Below are 27,004 nucleotides of genomic sequence, written 5' to 3' on the forward strand. Positions count from 1 at the left end.
TTTGCCTCAGCCAATCACTGGCTCAGTCCCTGGGTGGGCAGCCACTGCCCAAGAGGCTGGAACTCCTCACCACCTCCAGCTGTTGGCACTTTCTAGGTAGCAGGGGCTGCGTCTGGCCTTGGGCAACAGGCGAGGAGCCTCTAGATTACAAACAATTCCAGGTGGTTACATCCAACGTGGTAGCCTGACCCGATCTTATGGAAGAAAGCAGGCCGTTATCCTTGACACCCTGTCTTCCTAACAAAATGCGGGATCCAGATTTAAGTCATGCTTAGAGTAGAACCTCTGAAATCAATGGGACTTTAGATAGTCACAACTAACTTAAGTTCCATTGATTTCAGTGGGTCTACTCTAAGTATGACTTGAGCCTGAATCCAACCCAATGACCACATTTGGAGGATCACAGGGGTGGGGGGAAGACCCATTGTAGGTTCTCCCCCCACCCCTGTGTGTGCTGTACATGACTGTGATTTGCATAATTACCCACGATGCAACGCAGGTTGCCGTGTCATCCAAACCTGGCACACGGCACGGTGGCTTCTCACTCACTCCACAACCCCTACTACAAGCCATGGGCTGTGGCATAGGTAAGAAGCCACCCCCATGATGCACCGCACCAGGTTCGGACGACACAGCAACCCACGTTCCATTGTGGGTAATTATGCAAATCACGGTCATGCAGGGGAAGAACCCATGATAGGTTCTTTCGCCCCACAATTGTCCAAACCCAGTCAGTGACGTTAAGTTCCTTCAGTATCTCTGAAAGGCGCATATATTGAATTTTTGGTAAATGCACTTACATCACTCAATTTACCAACTAATTTGTTAAAGGGCATGGAATTAATCAGCTACCCTTCTTTAACTGGTCAGCAGCCTAACTGCTGAACAATGGCTGACATAGAACCACAGCCTGATTCATTGGTTGTCTAGATACACCTTTCTTTGTACATATAGCTAACCTAAAAAGAATGTTCACTCAGATAGCAAATTGTTTGTTCTGATATTGATCACATATGCTGCTCTAAATGCCAGTGTATTTTTTCCTGCTTGGAAAGGAGATGGCTAAGAAGTGATATGATGGAAATATATATAACCATGAATGGTTTCAGCAAAGCGTACAGGGAACAGCTGTTTACCAGGTCACATAATACCTGGTATTATTCCGCAACCCATTGCAGAAATCAACATATGAAATTCAACAAAACAAAAGCATTTGCCTGACTGCACATTTCACATGACTGAACTGTGGTGCCCCTGCCATGAGGTGCCATCTCAAGGGCCAAATGCTGTGTATGAGCTGAAGGGAAGAGAAGCCTTTAATTCAAGAGGGCAAACAAGGAAAAAGAAGTTCCACTTGGGCAGATGCACAGTTAAGTGCACAACTAAATGCACAGATGAATTAGGGTAACATGATTCTCTTGAATGAGGCCAGTGACTGGATTATACTTTGGTGATTTACTACAGCAGCTGTTAAAAAGAATGGCAGCTGATTGGTTCTTCAGCACATTTCACATTTCTAGGGCTCCTCCTGCACCCAAATAGCTGTGCTTTCTAGCGAGGATGGCTGGCCCTACCATTAGGCAGAGTGCGGTGGCTGCCTCAGGCCACAGATGCTGAGGGGTGGTGAGTGGCAGCAAGGGCATTGCTGCAAGGACAGAGTGGCAGCAAGGACAGAACCTAGGCTGCATCCCCTAAGCTATCCTGCTGCCCTCAGATGCAGTAATGGCAGCTAGCACTGAAGTAAGATCCGACTACCAGTCTGGTTGGCTTCTATATGTGGAACTGGGGGTGGGGTGGGGTTACCATCTTGTCCTTTGCTCCAGGACGTTTTGGCCCAGCCCTGCTACGAAGAGCACATTTGGAGGAAATTACAGCCTGATCTTGCGCACATTTACTCACAAGTAAATCCCATTATGTTCAGTGGACGTACTTCCAGGTAAATGTGCATGGGATTGCAGGTTTTGTTGTCTAGTTTGGGCAAAGACTGTATATATTTCCCCAGCAATAAAACAGTAGCTTCCCACACACACCCATTAATTTGTCCAGGCAAATTAGAATTGCAACAGAGTCATCCACTCTATTCCTTGCCTTTTGCTTGCCACAGCATAGAGGTGAGCGAGATTTTTTAAATGTCAGTTCTTGTTTCTATTGTACTTTGTCTCTTTCATCAATTCTGCACTGACCTAGCTACACAGAACACAGCAAAACTAGTGAAATCCGATGTCTGTGTACTCAGAAAGACATCCCACTCTGTTCATACTCAATGGGGCTTACTCCCTAGTAAGTGCATTCAGGATTGCAGCCTAACAGCACAATCCTATGCGTGTCCATTCAGAAATAAGGGTTACTGAGCAAAATAAGGTGTACTCCAGGAAAGTATGTATAGTATGGCTGCCTGTGGCTGCAGTTCTAAGCACACAAAGGAGTGAGCCCCACTGGAGACCATGGGACTTGCATGCATAGGATTGCACCTTAATTCTAATAAGGCCAGCATCATCCCCTGCATATCTGAGAGACGGCTGGTGCGGATAGAGTTGTTTGCCTTAAAGCCATTTTGCTAATTGCTGAATTTTCTGCCAAAGTTATCTGAGCACGAAGGACCTTTCAGACTCGTTCTGTTTTTCTGGAGTGGGTAGAAGAAAGAGGAGACTTTCCCATTAATCATGTTTGATACATGAGACCTTTTAAAAAAGAAGCTAAGCTTGAGAAGCAGTACACTGCCATTTGACTAAAAATTTAACACATCGGGGAAGAATTGCCGCTGTAATGCCAAGTGTGTGCCTCGGAGATAAGGCTGCCGTTTCCCCTGCTGCTGTTTCACAGCATCTCTGGGGCTGCTGAAAGATGGATGAAATATGTGCAAATCTAAAAAAACAAAGACAAATGGAATGTGCTTTTTTAAACACTTGGAATGTCTGGTCCAGAGGTTGTACTTTGAGGGGAACTAAGTAGAGTGGTGGCTAGCTTCAGCAGAAGCCTGGGAACAGAATGCTGCAGGAGTGACTTTCTAACATGGACATTCCTAATGCAACAGTGACTGATCAGAACGGGGGGTTATGCTTGTCTGAAAATAATATTTGCCTTTTGTTTTTTATTTGTTCGGGATTTTTCTTTTAAATTGTGATTGTGTTTTTGCACTGAAGACCAATAAAGCCCCATGATTTCTCAGATACAGAGGTACTTGAAAGAATATTAATATTATTAATACTCAAAGCAATTTAAGAAGCACACAGAATGTTAATCAAGGCATGTATAATTCTATTCCCCTGCCGTAGCTCCAAGAGGTTATCAGAATTCCCTAGTTGTGTTATAAAGACAGCCAAGTGGTTGATCATATTGATCCAGTCTACCTCCTCACCACTGTTGTCACCAGCCACTGTTGTTGCTGCTCCTCTTATCATTTCTCATCGTTGCTACCGTTTCCTTGCTTGACAGACAGGCAGCCAATGAGCAAGGAGGTAGTGGCATCTACTGCTCCTCCTTCTCACCACCACCATTGTCTGAGCCAGAGTCAGAGGTAGGTGAAGAAGCAGACAATGGTGAAAAGGAGGAGCAACTGCAGGGGGCCCTTATCAGTGGGCCCCTGCTGGGTTATGGGCCTTGGGCAGGTGCCCAGCCATGCCTACCCCTGACACTGGCCCTGCCCCCCAGCATTTCCTGTGTCACAGGGTTGGTGGGATAATCAAATGAGGGCAGGAATGATGAGGAGGTGCAGGGAATGCTGATCAAATTTGCAGATGACACAAAATTGGGCGGGATAGCTAATTTCCTGGAAGACAGAAACAAAATTCAAAGTGATCTTGATAGGCTGCAGCACTGGGCAGAAAACAACAGAATGATGTTTAATAGGGATAAATGCCAAGTTCTGGTCCAAGGAAAAAGAAACCAAATGCACAGTCACAAGATGGGGGATACTTGTCTCAACAATACTACATGTGAGAAGGATCTTGGAATTGTTGTAGATCACAAGCTGAATATGAGCCAGCAATGTGATGTGGCTGCAAAAAAGGCAAATACTATTTTGGGCTGCATTAATAGAAGTATAGCTTCCAAATCCTGTGAAGTACTAGTTCCCCTCAGCACTGGTTAGGCCTCATCTGGAGTACTGTGTCCAGTTCTGGGCACCACACTTTAAGAAGCATGCAGACAAGCTGGAGCGGGTTCAGAAGAGGGCAACGAAGATGATCAAGGGACTGGAAACAAAGCCCTATGAGGAGAGACTGGGTACGTTTAGCCTTGAGAATAAAAGACTGTGGGAAGATATGATAGCGCTCTTCAAGGACTTGAAAGGTTGTCACAGAGAGGAAGGCCAGGATATCTTCTCGATCATCCCAGAGTGCAGGACACAGAATCATGGGCTCATGTTACAAGAAGCCAGATTCTGTCTGAACATCAGGAGAAACTTCCTGACTGTTAGAGCAATATGGCAATGGAACCAATTACCTAAGGAGGTGGTGGTCTGTCCCACACTGGAGGCATTCAAGATGAAGCTGGTCAGCCATCTGTCAGGGATGCTTTGACTTGGATTCCTGCACTGAGCAGGGGGTTGGACCCGATGGTCTTATAGGCCCCTTCCAACCCCACTATTCTATGATTCTACGAACCTTGTGTGATGAGCTCCACAGTGAAAGGGCAGGATAAAAATAAATAAATGGTGTCAGCATCTTCTATTGTAGCCATTAAAAACATATTGATGTGACCAGTGATAGAAGGGTCATGTATTATGTGTTCACTAATACCAAGGGAAATGAAACAGTACTCTGACTGGCGGTAGATCTCTAAGTACTTCTGTTACTGTCTCTCTTTATACTTGGAAAGCCCACGATCAATAGCTGACCTTCCTGATTCAGGTCCCCCCCCCCCGCCTCTGCCCCCCATCTGGAACTTGCAGTGCATCCATCCATCTTTCTTTCTTCCTTCCATCTATAGCAGCACATCAGCTGTTATGCTGGATATCACTTCTCGGGCACCATCTTAGGCTGTTTCAATGGCTGCATTACTCATGACATCTATCATTCATGGCCTGACATGACTCCACACATACTTTTTCATCTACACCTGGCTTTTACCCCGAGTCAAGGTCCCTCAGCACAGACAATGCACTTGCCACTTTGCAGCCTTCCGTGGTTTCCTCCTGAAAATGGTGGATTGCTGAGGTGGCGTTTTGCTGCGATTTTGGGGGGTTGCTGTGGGTTTCCCCACGGTTGCAGGCCGTTTGTCCCTTCCCTGAACTGACTTTGCATTTTGCGGTGGGTGTGTTGTAGGCATGTATAGTGCCTGCATCACTCTGTGACGCCCCTTTACTTCCCCCGTCCCTTCGCAGCTGCGCAGTTACAGAGGCACAGAGAGGCGTTTTCATTTATTTAATCACACTTCAGCACATTTTTGCAGCTTCATATCTTCGCAACGGCTGCTTTTGGACTCAGTGCCCAAGGGCCAGGTGTGTGTGCGTCTTGGGGGAGGACCATCTTTGGTCCGGGCACCATTTTGGAGTGATGGGTAGGCACATACTGCTCATGCTTATGAGTGTGAACCATTGCAAGAGTCTTGGGTTGGGGAACTGACAAATAGATGACGTGGAAATGAAGGCGCACAGAACAACGAATTTTTAACTAACGAGGGAAAGACACAACAGAACCCCTAAAATACAAAACAGCCAATGAAGTGTTGCACCCCCACACTCACGGGACTGCACAGCTGCACATTTAAGCATAATGGCAAAAAAAAGGCACCGTGAGTCTGTCAGGGAAGCCTGCAGTAAATCGCGAGTGTATCACAGGGGATGCTAGTTCAAAGTCGCATTGCTGCACAATTGCGACGGGGTGGGGGGTGAAAGTGGTGCCATGTAGATGGGGCCCAAGATGGTTGACAAAGTGCAACATTTGGAACTAAACCATTTCAGAAACAATCCATCTGGGATAAGCCACTGCCCACAGGAGATCAACAGCAGGTCAGCTGTGGCTAACTGCCTCTCCTATCAGGAGATCTTGTCCTTTCTGTCAATAAATAAAAGGAGTCTGTGATATTTTTGATGTGCTAAAGCTGCTTCAAATTCCCTAGCAGAAGCATCTGAACAATTTTGTTCAGGCAGAAATGAAACAAGAGCACATAAATGGGAATGGCACAAAACTTCTCAAAAGCTGGCATTCTGTTACTAAGGCAAGTTGACCCAAGGAGGGGGTAGCACTTCATCCCAGAATCCCAGACCAGTTATTCTCTATACCAAAGCCCCCTCTGGGAGCAGATGCATTCCATCAAAATAAGTGCCCAGATCACTGAGCTGCTACTTTAAGCTGTAGTCTTCAAAGTAGCCAGACAGAAGTACAAGCTGACAGTATTATTGGTTTATTTATTTGAAGAATTTTTACCCCACTCTTCAGCTGAAAAAGGCTGTCAAAGTGGCTTACATTAGATCAATAACAAGACAGTTCATCATGCCCTCAGGCTTACAATCTAAAAGATACAATAAAAAAGGAAAGGAGATTGAGAGGAAGCCGGAAAAAGCACATTCAGGCACGTGTTCTTGGTTTTAGAGTTCTTATAATGACCAGCTGGTATAAAACAAATGGCTCAAGGAGAGGGGGAGCCGAGTGTGGCTGGTCCCTCAGCTGAGCCATTGGAGGGATCCTAGTTCTCATCTCTCCCTCTGCTACAGCTTGATGGAATAGCTTCTAGCAGATGACAGTTGAGTGGGGGTGGGGGGCGTTGGAGCTGGTCTCTCAGAAGAGCCAGTGGAATAGCCCTGCTTCCCATCTCTCCCTCTGCTGCAGCCTGATGGAATGGCTGCTGCCACATGACAGTTGATGGAGAGAGGAGCCTGATGGAGCTGAACTTCTCTGCAGGGCTGAAAGTGGCCCTGCTTCCCTTTCTCCCTTGCCTCAGGATATTTTATGTTGGAGATTCATCTCTGTACAGTTTATGCGTCAGTACACAAGTACCATATTAGGTCAGTACAAACACACAGCATTGGTATTCAACTGTTCTCCTGCAGAATATGGGACTGAACAGACATGCCATAACAACCTACATTTAAAAAAAAACAAACCTTGGGTTCTTGTGAATAAGTGAGCAGGCTAATGCACACCACCCGATCGCTCCCGCTGGGAGTGGCGGGTGGCTAAACAACCCAGGGATGCTGTGCTTCAAACAAAACAGTAAACCCATGTTTTCCCAACAACATTACCTCTGCATAAGAAAAGCTTAACACGTAAAGTGGCCCTCATGCTATCTGTGGGATTTTGCTGGTTTCAGTGAGAATACATACACTTAATGCCTAATTGCTTCTGTTTGTTGTTTTGTTTAGGACACTGCTGGACAAGAAAGGTACAGGACCATTACTACTGCCTATTACCGAGGAGCCATGGGATTTATCCTTATGTATGACATTACTTGTGAAGAGTCCTTCAGTGCTGTTCAGGACTGGTAGGAATAGTTCATTGCTGTTGTCTGTAGTTTTAGTCCAGTTACCAGGTAATAATGTCAATAATCAGCTCACACCACATCTCTTAAGAGAGGAAAGGAAACCTAATAGCTTAACGAAACATAATTACAGATACTGTTTGTGTCTGTAAAATTTGCACATGGACCATTTAAAATATTTCCAGTCCATTCCTGTGCTTGTTTATTCAGAAACAGCTGCCACTTAATTCAGTGGGACTCGATCCCAGGAAAATATGCATAGGATTGCAGCCTTATCCTCAAAGATACTCCACATCAAGGGTGTGTTTTTCCCCCTGGAACTATTTTGCAGCCCAAATATTCTACCGATGGCATTCACTGTCAGCCTCAAGTTCGTTTCATGATGTCACTGAATAACATCAGTTCCTGTCTAATGTTTATTTATGAGATCTCTGAATCGCTCTAATTATGCAGAAAGCTTATGTATTACCAGAAGCTATATATCACTATACTGTCTGTGTGGCAGTATGTTGTCCATCCTTCAAACACTGCAACAATATAATTCAAATACTGCAAACAATGTAACTCTTGATTCAAAACATCTGGTTTTGATCCAGTGTATCTGATTAGATATCAAATGCAGATGGAGAAATATGCCTCATGCTAGTCAAAAAGCTTGGAACCAAGTCCCTAAATTTCAGAATCCCTCATTTGTCCTGGGTAAGCAATCTGGTGCTCTCCAGTTGCTTTGTGCCATAACTCCCATGGGCCAGTTCACACAATCATTATAGGCTAAACAAGCCATGTGGCTTATTTAAATCACGGTGCATGCTGGGCATAATTGGCATAGTCACCCGCCTGGTGACTTGCTGTGTCATCCAAACCCAGGCGGCATGGGTTGTTTGAGAGGGAGACAACCCTGAGCCCATGGGTTGTTCAGCCTATCATCCAGACCAGATCACTGAATGGAGGGGCATACAGAAATAAGTAAAATAAATAAATATTACCGTAATGGATTCCTTTCAGAAGACCACTTTTATCCTTTGAAAACTGAAGTGGAAATATTATTTCAGAGATGTTTCCACCTGAAAAATGTTTCTTTAAGGCATTCCTTAGTATTCTTTCTAATAGTAGAAAGTGCCAGAAGTGTTTTTCAGGAATGTCATCTGTCTATTTAGGAAAGGATTTAAAGGTGATCACTGAGCAGTTATATAGTAAGCTGCGCTCCTACTTCGTCGAGTCTGTCTTGAAATGCAGGGCTTAGATCTCAGCGACATGCCACTTGGCTGACCGACTCCTGCTGCCTTTGCTTTAGCAGTCAGCATTTTCTTTATCACATTTCTTTGATACTAGCTTGTAATACAAATGTTCCACGTGGTAGCTTACATACCAATAACATGGCTGACAAAATCTCACAGGGTTGGATCCAGACTCAGGGCTTCACTACAAGGGTAAAATTCTGCATCCTTAACAGGGCTTTTGCTTCCAGATTCTTTGCAGAATTAAGATCAGGTCCTTTACACAGGTGGACACGTGCTTTGAATCACAGACTTCCTTTCTTGGCAGTTGTCAGGGTTCCCCTTAGGACCTGGACCCCCTGAGCAGCTCCTTAAGAATCTCCTGCCTCCTTAAGAGCCCCACCTTCCTTCTTTTACCTTCCTCTTCCCAATAACGTGGGGTTTGGGGTTTAGGCTGTAGGCATGGGGTGATTGACACTCTAGACACAGGGTTTAACCACAACGGTTTACTGGTGAACTGAAGCAAGCAAATCACAACTAAAGGTATTTACACAAGAGAGCTGATACAAAAGGCATTAAGAGAAAATTAAAGTTACAAAACACAAGTTCCTTTACCCCAGCTGTACTTAGACTTCTTCAGGCTCTGGTATTCCTCTTTCTGCTCTTACTGGCTCTCTCACTCTCTTTTTATACACTCCTCCCTCAAAACTGAAAGTACTATTTCAAACCTGAAGAAATGAAACTTAACTGGGGAAATGAAACTGAAACCTAACCAGGGAAATGAAACTACTCCTCTCAGGCATAACCCCTCCTAACAAAAAACCCAGGCATCTAAGCCTGACTTTTTCCCCCTTTGCCTCTGTAGGACTCAAACCTTCACAGCAAGTTCTGTACGTTTCATTTTACAGTCACTAGATGGCACTGTGGTTTTATAGCAAAACTCCCTCATTACACACAGCTGATATATCAGATTAACATTTTGTATTGAGCTATTTCCAATCTTTAAAAAAGTGGGATAAAAGTCAAAAAGCAGGGGAGAATGCCCTGGAAGTCGACGACGTCATGTAAAGGACCCGTAAATTTCCATGAGTGACTAATCATTAGTATGCAACAAAAGCCTTGTGTAGAAATGTTCTTAGTCAAGCAATAGCGGTGCAGAACCACGTTCAGCCCAAGGGTTGAATACAATTTTGGAGAAGCTCTTGGGGACCACATTCCAGTGGTTGGCAGGGCTGAAGGCAAAACGGGTAGGACCAAATGACAAATGCTGAAAATACCCGCATCTTTTAGTTTAAAGATCTTATTGCCCGTAACGGAAGAGTGGCATTTGAACCTGTTAGAATGGGGGGGGGGGGACTGCACAAAAGCTAGAAACCACCAAATGATTGGTGATTCAGGGGAAAGGAGTGGGGTCAAGGAAGGGGGCATGGTCCCTTGGGGAACCCTAGAGGGCCAGATTCTGCACCTCTGGATTAGCCTCATTGAATTCAATGGGACTGCACTAGTCATGACTAACTAACCTAAGCCCCATTAAGTTCAATGAGTCTATTCTAAGCATGATTAAGTCTGGATCAAACCCACTGCCCTATTTAGACTGAAATCCCTGGGAATGAAACACTGGGAAGCTGAACAAGAGATGGGTAAATAATTAACGATTTGGAAAAACTCTAAAGCATGAATGTGTCAACAGCTAAAACATATCGAATGTTAATACGACAGGCGATTTACAAGTGGTATCCTGCTATGAAAAGAAAAAATGTGTGCAATCAGCTCCCAAGAAGTGCCGAATTCCTTCCAAAGCTAGAAAGGCACATGATAAGAATTAACAGCAAAGGCCAAATTCATCTCGGTTCCATCATCTTGTCACTCCATGGAAGTGGTTGGAGATTATACAATAGAGGGCAACTGTTGCTTGCAGGTGGTTTCCCCTTCAAGTGCCAACTTCCTCTGCTTGGCTGACAGTGCCGCGCTCCTGTCTCCATATGCAGTGAGCCAAGCCTTGTGTAAATAAGAGATTGCTGCAAATCCTGTGTGGAACAGAAGGCTGGCTGACACCTAAGACATCGGGAATAAATCAAAAACAACATCCAAGTACGCTTTACCAACCCATGCACTGTAAAGCCAGCAGGAAACTTTGCAAAGAAAGCATTCCCAGTCATTTTGGGAAACACGAGCAACAAGGCTGCAACACTTTTCGCCTTTATAAAAAGAGATTCTGCAAGCTATTGAAAGAACTTTTGTAGTTTTCTGTCTCCTGTGATTTTTTTTTTAAATGGCCTTGCAAAGAGATTGCCATATGGCCTTGAAGAAAGCAATCTTTTTAGAGCTAGAATGTCAAAAGCCTGTAAATTAGTTGGTGCACTCTCATCGGATTTAATCTAATTTGTTTCTGAGAAACCAGGAGAACACATTTCAAGAAAACAGGGACAGGAATTTTAAACCTTTATGAGGGAAAACATTTCTTTTGAAATGAGTATTGTATTGTCAATACAATAGTGGATTTTATTGCATATAACCATAGGTTCTTACCATTTTGACACACACACAGTCACAAAAATAAAAATGTTGAACAAGCTACTCAAATCAGTTCATCATTTACAGAATCTATAGCCACAGTTTTTAGAACCTTTGCTCTCATATTTTAAGCAGCCACTGCTAAGGAAGGCATTTATGGAATTACACTTCCAGATTATGCTTTAATTCTGCATATTTGGCTGGGAGGTATACAAATGTTCCCATATTTCAACTTCTTTATTATATGGGGTTCCACAAAAAGATGACTATTGTATTGAATACAGACCCCTCACTCTCTCTCTCTCTCTCACACACACACACTCACACACACACACACACACAAAATGGAGGCAAGAGGCTTGCATACAATGTTATGGTTGTGTGAGGGAATGTGTGTTTGTGCAGAAGCAAAGCTATGTTATAGCCAACATGTTAAAGACATTCTCTGAGTTGATATAAATCCGCTGGGAAATAACTGCATAAACTACATGAGGTATGTAAACTATGTAAGCAATGTTTTGAATGCAATATAAAGTCAGTACTCCAATTAAAGCAGGGGTGGGTAACTTGTGGATGTCCAGTTTTTTGGCCTACAACTCCCATCAGCCCTAGCCAGCATAGTTAATGGTGAGAGCTGATGATATAGGCCAAAACATCTGGACATCCACAAGTTGCCCACCTGTGAATTACAGGCTCTCTGTTTGACCAAATCTGAGAGAGATCCCCTCGCATCTCCTGTGACATTGCAAAACCTTTTGTGGATCAGAGAGTGATAGTTCTTCAGTTTTCAGCCAGCAACAGAAGCTGTTTATAATGTTTAGCTCCTGCCACCCTGCCCTCCAGCATTATTACAATTTTTGATGACTTTCTCATTGCTTTTGCATTGATGGAAGTAGAAAACAGGGTATAATAAGGGCGCCAAAACGAGATGCAATGGCTGCAGTTCCATATGTTTAAACAAGGAACCTACCCCAATCATGTAGAAAGAGGGGAGGAAATTCTGATTTTAAAAGCCAACAAATGTGTGTAGTTGAGCAGCTCAGAACCTGTCGGGTTCTGTCCATTTGGATCTCTGAACCAGCCATTTTTTAACTTAAGTGTTCCTATCCTAGCTGTTTGCTCTGGTATTTACATCATTGGTTCATTCAATTATTACAGAGAATTTAGACAGCACTGCTGCCAAATGGTAGCATTCCAGTGTTTCAATTTTGTGGGAATTTTTCTGACTTTGAATGCAATTGCTTCACCTGCCTGCCTGGTGTGTCCTGGCAAAGCACTGTGGATGGACCTGGTGGGAGAAAAGGTTGGTGAGGTAGTTGATGCCTTTGCGCTGCTTACCCAGCATCTCCTGGTTTCACTGTCATCATCCAAGGCCGTTTCTACAAGAGACATTTATCGTGCACTTTTGATGGTCACTCAAGGAAGTTCATGGGTCCTATACATGACATCCTCCTCCTCCAGGGCACCTCTCAGTCTTTGCAAGCTTTATCACACTGGATGCAAGTCCAACATTTTTGTTCCTCCCACATTAACTCTATATGTACTGACATCATGGGAGATTATTACAAATAATACAACAGCGCCATCTAGTGGCTTTATAATGAAACATATAGACCCTGCGGAGGGGGAAAAAGGAAGGAACAAGCCACATGGAAAGGATCCGATCTAATCCCATGAGGAATCTGGAAGCAGAAACCCTGGTAAAGTTGCAGGATCTTCGCCTGGTGTAGAATTATTATTATTATTATTAAATTTATTAATCGCCCATCTGGCTGGTCACCCAGCCACTCCGGGCGATGTACAACATACAATAAAACAGTTTAAAACAATAAAATTCTACAGTAAAAACATTTTCTAAAATACCCTAACCCACCCCAAATGCCTGCCTGAACAACAGCGTTTTTAATGCATGACGGAAGCTCATTAAAGAGGAGGCATGGTGGAGTTCCCTAGGGAGGGAGTTCCACAGAGTGGGGGCCACAACAGAGAAGGCCCTCTCCCTCGTCCCCACCAGTCTAGCTGTCCTGGCTGATGGGACAGAGAGAAGGCCATCCGAGGCTGATCTTGTTAAGCGGCCTATCTGGTGTTGCTGGAGGCGCTCCTTAAGATAGGCTGGGCCGGAACCATATAGGGTTTTAAAGGTCAAAACCAACACCTTGAATTTGGCCCGGAAAACAACTGGTAACCAGTGCAACTCCTTCAGCACTGGAGTGATGTGATCTCGCCGGCGGCTCCCTTTAATCAGGCGAGCCGCCGCGTTCTGTACCAGCTTCCGAACCATCTTCAAGGGTAACCCCACGTAGAGCGCATTACAGTAGTCTAAACGAGAGGAGACCAGGGCATGTACTACCGATGGGAGCAGATGGTCGGGAAGGAAGGGGCGCAGCCGCCGTATCAGATGGAGTTGATACAGCACTGTCCGGCTCACAGCTGACACCTGAGCCTCCATGGACAGCTGGGAGTTCAAAATAACCCCCAGGCTGCGGACCTGGTCTTTCAAGGGTAGCCATACCCCATTCAACACCAGGTCAACATCCCCCAGCCTCCTCTTGTCTCCCACCAAAAGTACCTCGGTCTTGTCAGGGTTCAGCTTCAGCTTATTCCTCCCCATCCAGCCACTCAGCATCTCCAGACATTTGGACAGGGATTCTACGGCCAACCTTGGTGAAGATTTGAATGAGAGGTAGAGCTGCGTGTCATCCGCATATTGATGACACTGCACCCCAAACCTCCTGATGATAGCCCCCAGCGGCTTCACATATATGTTAAATAGCATCGGGGAGAGGATGGAACCCTGTGGCACCCCACAAGTGAGTGGCCACGGGTCCGAAACCTCCTCTCCCAGTGCTACCCTCTGGTACCTGCCAGAGAGGAAAGACCAGAACCACTGCAATACAGTGTCTCCAATGCCCAACCCCTCCAGGTGGTCCAGGAGGATACCGTGGTCAACGGTATCAAAAGCCGCTGAGAGTTTGAGGAGAACAAGGAAGGAGCATTCACCCCTATCCAGAGCCCTCCTCATATCATCCACCAAGGTGACCAAGGCCGTTTCTGTCCCATGCCCAAGCCTGAAGCCCGACTGAAATGGGTCTAGATAATCAGTTTCTTCCAAGTGTGCCTTCAACTGCATTGCCACCACCCGCTCAATCACCTTGCCCAAAAATGGCAGATTTGAGACTGGGCGAAAGTTGTTCAGAACTTGAGGATCCAAGGAGGGCTTCTTTAAGAGCGGTCTTATCACTGCCTCCTTGAGGACTGATGGCATCACTCCCTCCTCAAGGGAGGCGTTCACCACCGCCCTGATCCCCTCACCCAGTCTCTCTCTGCAGCCCATAATGAGCCAAGATGGGCAAGGATCAAGTAAGCAGGTGGTCGGCCTTACAGATGAAAGCACCTTGTCCACTTCATCAGGAGGAAGAAGCTGGAACCGATCCCACAAAACCGGTTTGCCACAGGCCGCCTCTTGCTCACTAACTGTATCCACAGCGTGCAGAGTAACACACCTAATCTCCAAGAAATGCTCCAAGTCATGCCATGCCATGCCATGCCTCCTCCCATGGTCAGAATGTTTTCTGCATGGATGCTCTCATTTCATTTTTGCACTAAGCATAAACAAAACAAACTTAACTTTTTAATATTAAGTTCAGCTGTGGAAATAAAATAAAATGAATGAGAAGGAGAGGGTTTGATTGAATAATGTAGGTGGCTGAAATGAGCATGGGAAATAATTAAAAGGCTAATTTCAGTTATGGTCTCCTATTTTGTGTGGTTTAAAGTGGTTTCTGTTTCTCCTGACTACCAGCCCTTTGGTCATTCCTTAAAATATGCTGGAAGGGAACTAGTTCAGGAAATGACTTAAGGGCCAAGTGCCAGGACAAGCAGGAGCCACTTAAAAACATACTGAATGGGGAGACCTTTGCTGACTGAAGACAGCAATCCTAAACACATGCTTTGTGAGGATTAGGTCTGATTGAACTGAATGGGACTGAATTGTGGAATAAACCTACTTATGATCTTGCAGATGGACATTGTGGGATTGTTACATGCTGGATGGAAATAGTTTCAGCTGATTGTGGAAGATTAATGCTTTGGCAGTGCTAAAGGGCCTCAGGATTTTGTATACTTACTTGGGAGTAAGGTCCATCAAACACAGTGGGACTAAGAGAGCAATCCTGACTGGGGTGGGGTTGGGGGAGCAAAGGGACAGATCACTCACCACTTCCAAAGTCCAGCAGGCTCATGCCAGCCAGGACAAGAGGTGGGTGGCTGCTTTTCCAGGCTTTTTAGCCCAGATGATTTTTTTTAATTCCTCCCAAATCTAGGTAGCCATGTGTCCTCTTTTACAGATGGCAGTCTTCTCTCTGAAGGGCTGCCAGAGGACTGTCCTCTATTTTGAAGGCTTACTCTGTTTGAAGGGCTGTCCTGTCCAAGTCTGGTTTAAAGATAAAGAACCATCCAAAGGAAGAGCTGGGTCTTGAAGCTGCCCGTCAACAGCACCTGGGCAGCAGGCTGAGCAGGCAGGCACACAGGTGACTTGGTCACAGTCTTCCCCACTACGGTGAGATGAACTGCATTTCTATTTAAATTATAATGTCTAAATTCTCATCTATACATATACAGTAGCGTATGCAAATTCACAAGAGGACACCCTAAAGGGGAAAGAAATTAGCTATGGCAGCTCCAGGCTGGTGTAGCTTAGGGACCTGTTCTGTGTCCGATGTGGGCCCCTCTTGTGGGAATGGAGAGTCTTTGGATCCAAAGCCTCCTCTGCCCCCAGAATGTTCCATTTGGGGGCCTATTGACAGCGGTAGATTTATGTCAATAGAGCTCCTCTTTGCCTCTACCCCATCCAAACCCTCTCCAGCTAATATAACAGAGTAGGATTGCTCTGATACTTCTGAGTCAACATACATAATGTTGCTCTGATAGTGCGAAAAGAACTGTGGTTATTAGTTTGGGCTTAACTTGCTTTCATAAAAGACATTTCTGCTATAGATGAGTTCTACGAATCTAACATACAACCACAACCAATTGTGAAAGACAGCCAACTTAAATGTGCTATGAAAAAATTAGACAATGAACAACGAAATCCCATATATGTCTCCTCAGAAGTAATCCCCATTGATTCAATGGAACTTACTCCCAGCATATATAGGATTGCAACCTATAAGAAAAACAAACCACAAACATTAGATGTTAAGGTCACTGTAGAGATGGCTAGAAGTGTAAAGCTCAGTGGCTAGAAGTGTAAAGCTCAGTGTAGCATTCCATTTTCAGCTACGCAATATGAAAATGATTACAGCTGGCTCTTTTTAGATTATTTGTTACGATTGTCTGGTCGGAGCCAATGTCGCCCTTGCAGCTTCCCACAGGGTCTCTGTGGGACGCTATCTCAAACAGCTTCTTAAAAGGTTGAAAAACCTTTTTATTTCTCCCCTGGAATTAAAAGGGGAGGCGGGAGCAGTTCTGGATGAAGTTATGGAAGAACAGCTCTCTCGGCTTGGTAGCAGGGAGGCTGTACTCTGGGGCTAGTCTGCCAGAGCTTAATCATTGCTCAGAGCTGTTTGAACCTCCTAATTAATTAGGAGAAACTAGGGCTGATGTGCTCCATTGTAGTTTTTGGATTAAGAAACGCCAACAACATCTGAGGAATGGATTAAGAAATATCAATAATATTTGAAGACTTGCAAGATTTGTTTCCCCTTCATGGATCACTGCCTTGTTGTGGTGAAGGGGCTTGTGTAACTCAGGGAAGACATAAGCTATGCCGTGCAGGGCCACCCAAGATGGACAGGTCATGGCAGAGAGTTCTGACAAAATGTGGTCCACTGGAGAAGGAAATGGCAACCCACTCCAGTATTCTTGCCAAGAAAACCCCATGGAATGTATCACAAGGCTAAAAGATACGATGCCGGAAGATGAGCCCCTCAGGTCGGAAGGTGTCCAATATACTACTGGGGAAGAGCAGAGGGTATTTCGTAGCACCAGAAAGAGTGAAGCGGCTGGGCCAAAGCCGAAAGGACACTCAGCTGTGGATGTGTCTGGTGGTGAAAAGAAAGTCCGATGCTGTAAAGAACAATATTGTTTAGGAACCTGGAATGTAAGACCAATGAATCAAGGTAAGCTGGAGGTGGTCAAGCATGACATGGCAAAATTGAACATCGACATCTTGGGAATCAGCAAGCTAAAATGGACAAGCATGGGCGAATTTAATTCAGGTGACCATTATATCTACTACTGTGGGCAAGAATCCCTTAGAAGAAATGGAGTAGCACTCATAGTCAACAAAAGGGTGGGAAAAGCAGTACTGGAGTACAATCTCAAAAACAATAGAATGATCTCAGTACGAATCCAAGGCAAACCATTCAACATCACAGTAATTCAAGTCTATGCCCCAACCACTGAGGCCGAAGAAGCTGAGGTTGATCGGTTCTATGAAGACCTACAATACCTTCTAGAACTAACACCAAAAAAGATGTCCTTTTCATCATAGGGGATTGGAATGCCAAAGTAGGAAGTCAAGAAATGACCGGGATAACAGGCAAACATGGCCTTGGTGTACAAAATGAAGCAGGACAAAGGCTAATAGAGTTTTGGCAAGAGAACACGCTGATCATAGCAAACACTCTTTTCCAACAGCACAAGAGGCGACTCTACACATGGACATCACCAGATGGTCAATATCGAAATCAGACTGATTATGTCCTTTGCAGCCAAAGATGGCTAAGCTCTATACAGTCAGTAAAAACAAGACCTGGAGCTGACTGTGGCTTAAATCATGAGCTTCTTGTTGCAAAATTTCAGCTTAAATTGAAGAACGTAGGAAAAACCACTAAACCATTCAGGTATGATCTAAATCATATCCCTTATGAATATACAGTGGAGGTGATGAATAGATTTAAGGGATTAGACCTGATAGACCAAGTAGCAACGGTAAGAACAGACCATGGAACAACGGACTGGTTTAAGATTGGGAAAGGAGTACGGCAGGGTTGTAAACTCTCACCCTACCTATTCAACCTGTACACAGAACACATCATGCGACGTGCTGAGCTTGATGAAGCCAAGGCTGGAGTTAAAATCGCTGGAAGAAACATTAACAATCTCAGATATGCAGATGATACCACTTTGATGGCTGAAAGCGAGGAGGAGCTGAGGAACCTTATGACAAAGGTGAAAGAAGAAAGTGCAAAAGCTGGGTTGCAGTTAAACCTCAAAAAAACCAAGAATATGGCAACCAGCTTGATTGATAACTGGCAAATAGAGGGAGAAAACGTGGTGGCAGTGACAGACTTTGTCTTTCTAGGTGCAAAGATTACTGCAGACGCTGACTGCAGCCAGGAAATCAGAAGACGTTTACTTCTTGGGAGGAGAGCAATGACAAATCTTGATAAAATAGCTAAGAGCTATTTTAATGTATGGCTGCGAGAGCTGGACCATAAGGAAGGCTGCGCAAAGGAAGATAGATGCTTTTGAACTGTGGTGCTGGAGGGAAATTCTGAGAGTGCCTTGGACTGCAAGAAGATCAAACCAGTCCATACTCCAGGAAAGAAAGCCAGACTGGTCACTTGAGGGAATGATATTAAAGGCAAAACTGAAGTACTTTGGCCACGTAATGAGAAGACAGGATACCCTGGAGAAGATGCTGATGCTAGGGAAAGTGGAAGGCAAAAGGAAGAGGGGCTGACCAAGGGCAAGATGGATGGATGATATTCTGGAGGTGACGGACTCGACCTTGGGGGAGCTGGGGGCGGCGATGGCCGACAGGAAGCTCTGGCGTGGGCTGGTCCATGAGGTCATGAAGAGTCGGAAGCGACTGACCGAATAAACAACAACCTGATAGACAGTGTGCCTGAGGAACTATGGACGGAGGTTCATAACATTATTCAGGAGGCAGTAACACAATCCTTTCCAAAGAAAAAGAAATGCAAGAAAGCAAAGTGGCTGTCTGATGAGGCTTTACAAGTAGCTGAGGAAAGAAGGGAAGCGAAAAGCAAGGGAGAAAGGGGAAGATATACCCAACTGAATGCAGATTTCCAGAGAATAGCAAGGAGACACAAGAAGGCTTTCTTAAATGAACAATGCAAAGAAATCGAGGAAAACAACAGAATGGGAAAGACTAGAGATCTTTTCAAGAAAATTGGAGATATCAAGGCAACGTTTTGTGCAAAGACAGGAATGATAAAGGACAAAGAAGGCAGGGACCTAACAGAAGCAGATGAGATTAAGAAGAGGTGGAAAGAATACACAGAAAGAATACACAGAAGAACTATACAGGAAAGATCTTAATGTCCCTGATAGCCATGATAGTGCGCTCACTGAACTTGAGCCGGACATCCTAGAGAGTGAAGGCAAGTGGGCCTTAGGAGGCATTACTAACAACAAAGCTAGTGGAGATGACAGTATTCCAGCTGAACTATTTAAAATCCTAAAAGATGATGCTGTTAAAGTGCTGCACTCAATATGCCAACAAATTTGGAACACTCAACAAGACTGGAAAAGGTCAGTTTACATTCCGATTCCAAAGAAGGGCAATGCCAAAGAGTGTTCAAACTACCGTACACTTGTGCTCATTTCACATGCCAGCAAGGTTATGCTCAAAATCCTACAAGCTAGGCTTCAGCAGCATGTGAACAGAGAACTACCGGAAGTACAAGCTGTGTTTCGAAGAGGCAGAGGAACTAGAGATCAAATCGTCAACATTCACTGGATCATGGAGAAAGCAAGAGAATTCCAGAAAACGTCTATTTCTGCTTCATTGACTACGCTAAAGCCTTTGATTGTGTGGATCACAGCAAACTGTGGCAAATTCTTAAAAAGATGGGAGTACCAGACCACCTTACCTGTCTCCTGAGAAACCTGTACGAGGGTCAAAAAGCAACAGTAAGAACCAGACATGGAACAACCGATTGGTTCAAAATTGGGAAAGGAGTACGACAAGGCTGCATATTGTCGCCCTGCTTATTTAACTTATATGCAGAGTACATCATGAGAAACGCTGAGTTGGATGAATCACAGGTCGGAATTAAGTTTGCCGGGAGAATTATCAACAACCTCAGATACGCAGACGATACCACCCTAATGGCAGAAAGCGAAGAGGATCTAAAGAGCCTCTTGTTGAGGGTGAAAGTGGAGAGTGCCAAAGCTGGTTTGAAACTCAACATTAAAAAAATGAAGATAATGGCATCTGGCCCATCACTTCTTGGCATATAGAAGGGGAAGAAATGGAAGCACTGACAGATTTTATTTTCTTGGGCTCCAAGATCACTGCAGATGGTGACTGTAGCCATGAAATTAAAAGACGCTTGCTCCTTGGGAGGAAAGCGATTTATTTATTTAATTAATTAATTACATTTATATCCCGCCATTTTTCCTCTTTAAGAAACCCAAGGCGGCGTACGTAATCCTCCTCCTCTCCATTTTATCCTCACAACTACAACCCTGTGAGGTAGGTTGGGCTGAGAGTCTGTGACTGGCCCAAAGCTTCCATGGCCGAGTGGGGACTAGAACCCATATCTCCCGGCTCCTAGTCCTAGACAGCGTAGTAAGAAGCAGAGACATCACCTTGCCGACAAAGGTCCGTATAATCAAAGCTATGGTTTTCCCAGTAGTAACGTATGGCTGTGACAGCTGAACTATACAGAAGGCTGAGCGCTGAAGAATTGATGCTTTTGAACTGTGGTGCTGGAGAAGACTCTTACGAGTCCCCTGGACTGCAAGGAGGTCAAATCAGTCCATCCTAAAGGAAATCAACCCTGACTGCTCATTGGAAGGACAGATATTTAAACTGAAGCTCAAATATTTGGGCCACCTAATGTGAAGAGAAAACTCCCTGGAAAAGACCCTGATGCTGGGAAAGATTGAAGGCAAAAGGTGAAGGGGGCAGCAGAGGATGAGATGGCTAGATAGCATCACCGATGCAATGAATATGAACTTGAGCATACTCCGGGAGAGAGCGGAGGACAGGAAGGCCTGGCGTGCTATGGTCCATGGGGTCACGAAGAGTCAGACACGACTTAACGACTGAACAACAAGATTTGTTTGAAGAAAAGGATGACTACGCTATGGCGAAAAAAAGGATCTCTGCCCAGCCCCAGCCCTCACACCTCCCTTGGCAAAGGCTTCGAGAAGTGGAGATACAGAGGAGTCACTTGCTTTGATAAAAACTTTGTCCTTGCAATTTGCGGAACAGACTAAAAGGCTGAATACCATCCAAAATTCCATCACTGCACTGCAAGGGACTGCGGATTTAATTAACACTTCTTGGCAAAAAATGGAGGCGAAGGTTAACGAGTTGCAAGATTGGCTGGCAAGGAATGAAACTACGTCACAAGCTTTTTTCAACAATTTTTCTGTCAGAATTTCTCAACTGGAGGCGTTAGCATGCTGGGCAAATGTACGTGTCTACTTTTGTAGATAAGTTCCTGCATGAGATACTTCCTGTGCCATCTGATTATTCATTTGATATTGAGCAGGTATTCCATGTGTCAAATGCCAAAGGGACTGGTTATAAGATTATAGTCCAATTTGCAAGAATCTCCACAAAAAATTATATCCTGCGTTTGGCAAGAGAGGCTGGAAACCTTTTTTGGAAACAAGATAAAGTTATGCTATTTCCGGATTACATCAAAGAAATTGCTGATAAAAGAAGGCAATTTACCAAGGTGAAAAATATGGCAAAACAAATGAACTTACAATATCACTTAAAATACCCTGCTACATTTTGCATTTTTTCTGAAGGTCAGATGAAGAAGTTTCTAAATCATGAAATGGCGGAGGCATGGCTAAATGGAAAATCGTGTGAGATTTCTGTTCATGCACCATGAACTGGAATCTACAAACATGTTTTGCTAACTGACTATGTTTAGTCTGGAAGATATAGGGTAGGCCAGAGATGTACCCCCCTCTTATTTTCTCTCTCTTTTTCTCTTTTCTTTAAATCCTTCATGATATACTGTACAATATATAAACTCATTTATATATCTAGTACAAAATATATTAGTGATTGCTGTGAGGTTGATTTTAAGCTTTATTATTATATAACATTATAAAATTTATTAGTGATTTGTTATTATGATGATGTATCCTTTTAAATCTCCTTTTTAAATTATTATTACCATTATTACTGGTTAGTAAGATCTTTGGCTGGTTAAATTGTTAAGCTTTATTACTATATGTTAGCTGAAGGGCAGTATATGGTCACTGGAAATGAATTGTAGGCCTGCTTCCTTGCTATAAGACTGATGATATGATATTGAAATGTTAGGTTGATTATTTATGCTGTACTGAATTGTAATATTGCCAATGTTATAGGTATAATTTTTAAGCAGAATGGTATTTGAAGTTTCTGTGTAATGGAGTTTACATTTAATTTATTTAAATAATCATTTATATTTTTTCATGTTTTTTTTCTTCTTCTTCTGTTTTCTCTTTCTTTTCCGTTATTGCTGTGTCCTCTTAAGAATACTGTATTTTTGGGAAATTGTAGTTATTGATTAGGTTGATGCTTTCGAACTGTGGTGCTGGAGAAGACTCTTACGAGTGCCCTGGACTGCAAGGAGGTCAAATCAGTCCATCCTAAAGGAAATCAACCCTGAGTGCTCATTGGAAGGACAGATAATGAAGCTGAAGCTCCAATATTTTGGCCACCTAATGCGAAGAGAAAACTCCCTGGAAAAGACCCTGATGCTGGGAAAGACTGAAGGCCAAAGGAGAAGGGGACGGCAGAGGATGAGATGGCTAGATAGCATCACGGATGCAATGAATATGGACTTGAGCACACTCCGGGAGAGAGCGCAGGACAGGAAGGCCTGGCGTGCTATGGTCCATGGGGTCACGAAGAGTCGGACACGACTGAACGACTGAACAACAAAATTGTTTATTTCATTTATAAAGTTAAAAAATAGAATAAAAAGTATTTACAATAAACATGAAAAAATGAAGATTATTTGTTAGAAATTCTTTTCCGTAGTTTATTTAAAGTAAACCTCACCATCACAGAGAATCCTGCCTCGTAAATATTCATAAGCTACCTGGAGTGACATTGCTTTCGTACAAGAGGGAGGATGTGGGCTGCGCAGGAGCAATTAAAAATTGTCAGGAATTCATGAGAAGGTGGAGGTTGCTTCTGAATCGGAAATCAGGCTCCACAGACACAATCCATCACCAATCCCTCTGACACCAGTGTTGCTGATATAAATGGGAGCAATAGATACAGAGGGGAAATCTTCAGTCAATTGTGCTTCATGTTATTGAGGTAGATGGCAAAAATCCTCACTCTCCTTTATCATGAGTAAATTGTAAATAATAGTATTGAAATGTATGCAAGGTGTGTTCAAGGAACTTCTGGGTAGAAAGCAACTGCTCTAAACTCCAGATGAAGTAGAGGTAAGAGGTGAAAATATAGGAAGATATTTTTAGGGGCACAATCCTATCGGCATAGGCGGCCACCTCCAAACTCAGAGGTGACCGCCTATCCCATGCAGGGCAGGAGCAGCGCAGAGGGGATTGTAACATTTTTTAACTTAGTATGCGTACAACCACCCAAATTTCTAAATCAGAGCTAGAATGCTCCACTCTAATTTAATATAGTAGTAGAATTACAGGTAAATTGCATTGAATTAGGAGCAACAAATAATCAATTTTCTATCTTCTAGCTCCCTCTGCTGGATTTGGCTTTTTGTTTTTTGGCCAGGAATGTCTTCCAAAGTCAAGCTAAACAGAATAATTGCAGTGAACTATATGTTCAGTTCCTAAAACAATGTAGCACGTTGTTAACTGGTCAAAAATGTTAGCTGATTCAATCATCTGAATTATAACAGATTAGTTAACTGATTAAATTTAAATAAATGCACATGCCCCAACCTTGTTTTCTTTGGAGCCTCAAATCAAAATGCTCCTGTTTGCCTAGGGATTTTAAATGTTTTTTCTGTAAAAATAATTTATTGTTTGCTTGTTGAAAACTTTTATGCCTCTCTTATCTAATTTTATTATTGCTACTGTACTGTATTTGTCTTAAAAAAAAAAAAAAGTATGTACACCACCCTTTATCCCTTGTGAATGAAGGGGGGTTTAGACATTTCAATCAGTCAATCAATCAAGTTACCAAAACCTTGGTATAGGTGCCTGTCTGAGTTGTTAAAGGAAGTGTAAGGTTACAATGTAATAAATAAAACCCACCGTGGACTATCAGAGATGTGAAAATAAAATATGAAAATATGGCTTTTCCATCTATTACAGCAGAAACAGAAGAGCTTCAAAAACAAATGTGCCCTTAACTCACACAGCCCCGACTAAAACTTTAGTTGATTAATCTACGGAATAAACTGATGAAAGCTGGCAGCCTTCTCATTTATGCTGTAATCTCATATTTTCCTGAAACCTAGGACAAATGCTTGAAAATGTCTCACACTTGTAGATGTAGCCCTACAAACTCTGATGCCAGAAACACAGGTGAGAATTAATGGGCTGAATGAGTAGCCATGGGCAAGTTAGGATCCGTGTCTGAGTGTGCATGCCCTTGAGTAGCAAGCACTTCTGAGAGCGTTGCTCTTTAAAGCAAAGGTGGACAACTCCCTACTTTGGAAAATGGGGTTGAAGGTCTGAGCCCAGTATATCACTTCTAAAGCTAGTTAGAGCCTACAGCCTTCCTATGCCAGAAGTGCAACTGTTTGTCTACTACATTTATATCCCACCTTTTCCTCCAAGGAGCCTGAAGTGGCATGCAAGATCCTCCTCCTCTCCATTATATCTTCACAACAATCTTGTGAGGTAGGTTAGGCTGAAAGTCAGTGACTCGTGCAGTCACCCAGTGAGCATCATGGACGACAGGGGAATTGAACTCATATCTCCCAAGTCTTAGTCCGACACTCTAACTATTACACTGCACTGTTAGAAGCAAGTGATTGAATGCAGTTAATAGAATGTTTACAATGAATCTTATTCAAAGGACACTTTCCAATATTAAATTCCCCAAATTAGGGGATTTGATCAGAATATAAAAGTCTGTGTTCAAATAAGTCATTAAAATTTCTAGAAATGGGAAGTTTGCTGCAGTACTGTTGACAATATTGTCTTTTTACAAGCTGCATGGTTTTGGGGGCTTTTTCATCTGGGGTCGGTGGTTTCCTCCATTCAGAATTCACACTGTGACATATTATTGGCTACTGTTACCTCACTGCAGTATCTTTCTTCTCTCACAGGGCTACTCAAATAAAGACCTACTCCTGGGATAATGCACAAGTCATTCTGGTTGGAAACAAGTGCGATATGGAGGATGAGAGAATAATTCCTATCGAGAAAGGGAAATATCTGGCTGATCAGTTGGGTACATGTTAAAGCTTCTCTTTCCCCCGCCTCTCAATTCTCCCTCTAATCTATTGCATTTCTTCAGTCTTGCCCAGATAACCTATTTTTAATAGGGCTACAATTGCAATCGATCAGTTATATTAATCAATTTAAAAAATCTGCTGCCTGATTAATCAGGCCACCTTTTTAATACTATTTTAGTGCAAGTGCTTGTAAAAGCTACAGATAGCAAGTGCCATCTTAAGAGACACTCTTCTGTCACATGCAGGAGCAATACGTCTTCTAAAGTAATGTCTGCAACAACAAATGCCCACATCATCTAAACCCCTCGCCCCTTTTTGCTTCAGACTTGGAGCATTTCTATACCAGCTTTCTGCTTCCGTTTTAAATGCAGGATCACAACGGACTCCCTTTACACATGCTTCCTTCCCCCCTTCTCTGAGTCTTCCATATGTTTCATTATACAGCCACTCGATGGTGCTGTGGTCTATCTCCTCTTATTGCAGATTTTCCTTTTTCACAAGGGAACTGAAGCGGAACTCAAGTATGGTAATTTGCTAGCTCATTATCTCTGATCTTTTAAAAAATGGAATAAAGGTCATTTAGGGCACAATCCTATGCATGTTCAGACAGTGAAAAGTCCTACAACTCCCAGCGTTCCCCAGCCAGTCATGCTGGCTGGGGAATGCTAGGAGTTGTAGGACTTTTTTCTGCCTAAACATGCATAGGATTGTGCCCCTAGTGTGGGAGATGCCCTGGAGGTTGATGACATCATTTAAAGGGCCCACAAACTTCCACGAGTAACCAATCTCAATAGCAGGATAAAAGCTCTGTGTGAAGCCCATATTGTTTTACCCGTATACCCATTTAATTGATAGATTAATCAACTAAACCTCATTTGATTAATTAAAATGTATTTAATCACAAAGTTGCAGCCCTAGCTTTTAGCACAATGAATGGTTCTTACATCTTCCCTCCCAGTTGTGCTATTGTTCATTTCATCACATTTGTATCTCACCCTTCCTGTAAGGAATGCAGTATGTACTTGAAAATTATTCCATCTTAACCTCACAACAACACTACTGGGTAAGCCAGGCTGAAGAATGGACAAGTCACACAGTAAGTTTCATGACCAAATGGTGTCTTGGGCACTGACCTCCCAAGATCCAAGTTTAGCCCTCTATCCATTGCACACACTCACTCTCTACAAGTCTCTTTGGTTGAGGGGATATCACATTTTCCCAGTACAGGATACACAATATTTGTGCCGGGGAAAAAGCAATATGGCCCCAGCAAACATACTCATTGGTATTGTGACTGCTGTGTGAAATATGTTGGTGTAAGTATCATAAGTGGCTGTTGGCGACTGTCTATGATGTCATTAGTGACAGCTTATAAAAAGTTGTTATGCAGTGACATATGTGATCGCTGCCTGCGGTGGCACTGTCATAGGGCAGCCCTCTGCAATCTGGAGCCCTCTAGATGTGATGAACTACCACTGTCATCATAGTTGGGGGATGATGGGAATGTAGTGCAATACACCTGGA

At 43.5% G+C, this 27,004-nt stretch overlaps 1 protein-coding gene across 2 annotated transcripts in view; it reads left to right on the plus strand.

Annotated features, from left to right (window-relative positions):
- The window catches only part of RAB3B (RAB3B, member RAS oncogene family), a 92,816-nt gene that overhangs the window by 52,771 nt on the left and 13,041 nt on the right, over positions 1-27,004 (plus strand). For both annotated transcript variants that reach the window (XM_084848262.1, XM_084848261.1), the window contains exons 3-4: positions 7,304-7,422; positions 25,352-25,476. In XM_084848262.1, coding sequence (XP_084704388.1) covers positions 7,304-7,422; positions 25,352-25,476 — 244 coding nt within the window. The remainder of the gene's footprint in view (positions 1-7,303; positions 7,423-25,351; positions 25,477-27,004) is intronic.

The sequence above is a fragment of the Heloderma suspectum genome, chromosome 4 (genome assembly GCF_057233095.1).
Source record: "Heloderma suspectum isolate Gila_16-S chromosome 4, 16-S_ref, whole genome shotgun sequence".
Classification (NCBI taxonomy): Eukaryota; Metazoa; Chordata; class Lepidosauria; order Squamata; family Helodermatidae; genus Heloderma; species Heloderma suspectum.